Source organism: Eurosta solidaginis, unplaced genomic scaffold, assembly GCF_040869045.1.
Source record: "Eurosta solidaginis isolate ZX-2024a unplaced genomic scaffold, ASM4086904v1 ctg00001452.1, whole genome shotgun sequence".
NCBI lineage: Eukaryota > Metazoa > Arthropoda > Insecta > Diptera > Tephritidae > Eurosta > Eurosta solidaginis.
Genome location: NW_027137132.1, coordinates 132,336 through 137,556, shown reverse-complemented (window position 1 = coordinate 137,556; position 5,221 = coordinate 132,336). Strand labels below are relative to the sequence as shown.

The window sequence follows — 5,221 nt, the reverse complement described above, 5'->3', positions numbered from 1 at the left end:
TTGATAAATAACGTGTACGAATTTGTTTAAAGCATTTGTTTTGGTTACTCGATGTCTCCGTTCTCGTGTAGCCTACATATTGCGTTTTTTTTTTAATTTGCTTACCGGGCTAAAGGTTAGCATGTTTAAAATACGTAAGTCGTTTTGTTCATCATATTTAAGTAGATAACTCATCAGTTGTTTGCATCAGAGCGATAATTTTTGAGATAGTTATTAAAACTGTTTAAAGGTTGTCAAACGTTGTTTCTCGTTGTATATCCTTTAATTCTAGAGTTAAATTGATAAATAACGTGTACGAATTTGTTTAACGCATTTGTTTTGGTTACTCGACGTCTCCGTTCTCGTGTAGCCTACATATTGCGTTTTTTTTTTAATTTGCTTACCGGGCTAAAGGTTAGCATGCTTAAAATACGTAAGTCGTTTTGTTCATCAAATTTAAGTAGATAACTCATCAGTTGTTTGCATCAGAGCGATAATTTTTGAGATAGTTATTAAAACTGTTTAAAGGTTGTCAAACGTTGTTTCTCGTTGTATATCCTTTAATTCTAGAGTTAAATTGATAAATAACGTGTACGAATTTGTTTAACGCATTTGTTTTGGTTACTCGACGTCTCCGTTGTCGTGTAGCCTACATATTGCGTTTTTTTTTTAATTTGCTTACCGGGCTAAAGGTTAGCATGTTTAAAATACGTAAGTCGTTTTGTTCATCATATTTAAGTAGATAACTCATCAGTTGTTTGCATCAGAGCGATAATTTTTGAGATAGTTATTAAAACTGTTTAAAGGTTGTCAAACGTTGTTTCTCGTTGTATATCCTTTAATTCTAGAGTTAAATTGATAAATAACGTGTACGAATTTGTTTAACGCATTTGTTTTGGTTACTCGACGTCTCCGTTCTCGTGTAGCCTACATATTGCGTTTTTTTTTTAATTTGCTTACCGGGCTAAAGGTTAGCATGTTTAAAATACGTAAGTCGTTTTGTTCATCATATTTAAGTAGATAACTCATCAGTTGTTTGCATCAGAGCGATAATTTTTGAGATAGTTATTAAAACTGTTTAAAGGTTGTCAAACGTTGTTTCTCGTTGTATATCCTTTAATTCTAGAGTTAAATTGATAAATAACGTGTACGAATTTGTTTAACGTATTGTTTTGGTTACTCGACGTCTCCGTTCTCGTGTAGCCTACATATTGCGTTTTTTTTTTTAATTTGCTTACCGGGCTAAAGGTTAGCATGCTTAAAATACGTAAGTCGTTTTGTTCATCATATTTAAGTAGATAACTCATCAGTTGTTTGCATCAGAGCGATAATTTTTGAGATAGTTATTAAAACTGTTTAAAGGTTGTCAAACGTTGTTTCTCGTTGTATATCCTTTAATTCTAGAGTTAAATTGATAAATAACGTGTACGAATTTGTTTAACGCATTTGTTTTGGTTCCTAGACGTCTCCGTTCTCGTGTAGCCCACATATTGCGTTTTTTTTTAATTTGCTTACCGGGCTAAAGGTTAGCATGTTTAAAATACGTAGGTCGTTTTGTTCATCATATTTAAGTAGATAACTCATCAGTTGTTTGCATCAGAGCGATAATTTTTGAGATAGTTATTAAAACTGTTTAAAGGTTGTCAAACGTTGTTTCTCGTTGTATATCCTTTAATTCTAGAGTTAAATTGATAAATAACGTGTACGAATTTGTTTAACGCATTTGTTTTGGTTACTCGACGTCTCCGTTCTCGTGTAGCCTACATATTGCGTTTTTTTTTTAATTTGCTTACCGGGCTAAAGGTTAGCATGTTTAACCCTTTCGCGGACACATGAAATTTAGTAAATGTTATCAGAATGACACATGCATTTATTTGGCTTATAAAACCGATAATTGAATTCCGATTTCAGTTTTGGGTTTGTGGTTTATTGAATATTGAATTTTTACTCAAAACAAAAAAATTATAGTATGTCGACATACACCGACGTGTCCTAGTTAGGGATTTTGATTTGTTATAGGGACACGTCGGATATGCTCGACGTCGGACAGAGCCGACATGTCCTATTTCATGCAATATGATGTTACTGTGGGACACGTCGTCATTATCTGACAATAAAAGTGTATTTTTCTTTTTGTGTAATTAGGCTAAAATACAACAAATAATATGAAAGAATATTCAGTTTCATAGAATAAATGTTCATTTATTTAAAAAAAATAAAAAATTCTATTCACAGTCCATTCATTTGGTTTTTGTGTACATAACTAAAATTAATGTTTTTAAAATAAGCAAAAAAAAAAAATTAAAAAAAAAAATCGATTTCACAGTCAATTCATTTGGTTTTTGTGTACATATATAAAATTTATGTTTATAAAATAAGCAGGTTATATATCTCCAAATACTTTTAAACTAAAAACTAATATATACGAATAAAAAAAGGGAACCTAAAAAAGTTATTCTAGATTTGACGATTGTTGTTGGTGCCAATCAGTAAAACAATTGCCAACACATAGTCCAGGTTTTACTTCACAGCCAGCACATCGAACACTGGTTTCTTTACGAACGCCATTCTTAGAACATTGACGACATCGAATATATTGTTTTTTTGTACCTTTACGGGGTATGTTTTCCAAAAAATGATCAATTTGAATTGGAACTGTCAATCTACGTTTGCGACTAGGTTTTTCTGGATGAAATTTTGATTTCGGCAAATCTATCATAGCATATATCAATTCTTCTCTAAAAGTTAAAAATTCCATTTTTGATTTTGCCGGAAATCTTTTTTTGTACAACAAAAATGAATTGTGTACTGCCAAATCTAGCATTCGGAATATAACCTTTTTATACCACCGAATCGTCTTACGAGGACTTGAATAATAAGAATTCATTTGATCAGTGCGATCAACGCCTCCCATAAATTCATTATATCTTACAATTTCAAGTGGTTTTGACTTTTCTACCCCAAATCGGTTCTTTGTTATAACCATCCGTGGACTGTAGCCGGTGGTGATACATAGGACATCTCTTTTGTCGTACCATTTTGATACATACACCTTTCCTTGTCTTTTCCAAATATACTGACCTGTTTTTAATTTCTTTTTTGTCACTTCAATTGGATTACCTTTTCGATTACTTCTTAACGTTCCAGTAGTGTGAGTTTTGAGCAGCAATAAATCATGAGATAAATTTATACTGTTATAATAGTTGTCCAAAAATAGGTGATGACCCTTCCCAAAGTATGGAGTAACAAGTCGATAAACAATTGCGTCGATTTTTGAACCTTTCGTTGGATCTGGTTGTTTACCCTTATAAGTTTCAATATTTAAAACATAGCTGGATGAGTCGCATAGTTGAAAGAATTTTATTCCAAATCGTGCCCTTTTCGATTTAATGTATTGACGAAAAACGAGTCTACCTTTATGGAGTAACAACGATTCATCTAGCACAATTTGCTCAGACGGCCAGAAAGCAGCTTGAAAACTCTGATTTATCAGTTTTACGAAATTAGATATTTTTGCCATATGTGACTCGCCTCGCACATGATTAGCAGTAAGACATCTCAAGATTTGTTCGAACCTTCTGCCGGACATTGTCGCAGAGAATGCCGGGTGATAGTATAGTGCAGATTTCGAAAATAACTGACGAATCTTTGGTACTTTAATTTGCCCTTGAAGTAGACACAAACCTAAAAATTTTAACATTTCAGGACGATCAACGGGTGAAAATTTCATCATCCTTTTGAATCTGCTACCTCTCTGCTGGTTACTTAATTTAAGTCCGTATTCATTTGTACAGCTAATAAGTAGCTCCATGATGTTGTTATTAAATACTTTATTGAAGACATCAATTGGAGACGATGTGTCACTTATTTCGATTTTTATACCAGACGAAGTAGAATCGAAATTAAAATTTGGTATATCGCTAACCGTGTCATGCCAATCCTTGTCATTTTCATCCGCTTCTACATCGTCTGTTTCGGAATCAATATTTTCATCTGCTTCTACATCGTCCGATCCGGAGTCATTGGCTTCACCATCGCTGCCAATGCATGCACTTTCCTCATCACTATCAACGTCGTCGTCACTTGATGATGAATTTTCCATGACGTAGTCCGAATCGCCATCGCCGTCAGTTTGATACGGGTCCTCTTCTGACGAATCGTCGGTACAGCACTCATCAAACATTTTTTGTAAATGTTCTTGTTGTTTTTCGTGATCCATTTCTATAAGTTAATTTTTTTCAGTGTCAAAGCAAAAATAACACAGGGAAAAAGAAAGTAAAAAAATAAAACTTACCAAAAATACTACGTCCTCACGCAATGACACTTTTTTTGCAACTGTGTAAAAATACAAATAAGTACGTCGGCTATAACCGACGTGATGTTTTTGTCCCACTCACGAAAATTTCCGTTATAGTTAACAAAAAAAAAAACAAAGCAAATCGAATTGGGACACTAACTTAAATCTGATTGCTTCTGCATGGGCACACAATAAGCTACTACATATAAAACCAATGCAGTAGACGTCGCCTATGTCCGACGTGTTTATATACGATTTTTTTTCTATGTCGGCATATACCGACGTGTCCAATTTAAGCCATTCGTTGTGTCGGATTATGCCGACGTGTCCGCGAAAGGGTGAAAATACGTAAGTCGTTTTGTTCAACAAATTTAAGTAGATAACTCATCAGTTGTTTGCATCAGAGCGACAATTTTTGAGATAGTTATTAAAACTGTTTAAAGGTTGTCAAACGTTGTTTCTCGTTGTATATCCTTTAATTCTAGAGTTAAATTGATAAATAACGTGTACGAATTTGTTTAACGTATTTGTTTTGGTTACTCGACGTCTCCGTTCTCGTGTAGCCTACATATTGCGTTTTTTTTTTAATTTGCTTACCGGGCTAAAGGTTAGCATGTTTAAAATACGTAAGTCGTTTTCTTCAACAAATTTGAGTAGATAACTCAGCAGTTGTTTGCATCAGAGCGACAATTTTTGAGATAGTTATTAAAACTGTTTAAAGGTTGTCAAACGTTGTTTCTCGTTGTATATCCTTTAATTCTAGAGTTAAATTGATAAATAACGTGTACGAATTTGTTTAACGCATTTGTTTTGGTTACTCGACGTCTCCGTTCTCGTGTAGCCTACATATTGCGTTTTTTTTTAATTTGCTTACCGGGCTAAAGGTTAGCATGCTTAAAATACGTAAGTCGTTTTGTTCAACAAATTTAAGTAGATAACTCATCA

The 5,221-nt window shown here is 33.5% G+C and overlaps 1 protein-coding gene across 2 annotated transcripts; it reads right to left on the bottom strand.

The window, feature by feature from the left end:
* Positions 1-2,387: 2,387 nt before the first annotated feature.
* Positions 2,388-4,539, bottom strand: LOC137236178 (piggyBac transposable element-derived protein 4-like). 2 transcript variants are annotated; one of them, XM_067758801.1, is made up of 3 exons: positions 4,274-4,539; positions 3,730-4,200; positions 2,388-3,663 (listed from the first exon to the last, which is right to left on the bottom strand). In XM_067758801.1, the coding sequence occupies exons 2-3, from the start codon at positions 4,196-4,198 to the stop codon at positions 2,432-2,434; spliced, it is 1,701 nt and encodes a 566-aa protein (XP_067614902.1). In that variant the 5' UTR covers positions 4,199-4,200; positions 4,274-4,539; the 3' UTR covers positions 2,388-2,431. The 2 variants fall into 2 exon arrangements, with proteins under 2 accessions (XP_067614902.1, XP_067614901.1); XM_067758800.1 differs by having other exon boundaries at positions 2,388-4,200.
* Between the last annotated feature and the right edge of the window lie 682 nt (positions 4,540-5,221).

What these genes read in the sequence shown, in the direction of transcription:
- LOC137236178 (XM_067758800.1), bottom strand. Translation starts at nt 4,198, where the DNA reads ATGGATCACGAAAAACAACAAGAACATTTACAAAAAATGTTTGATGAG.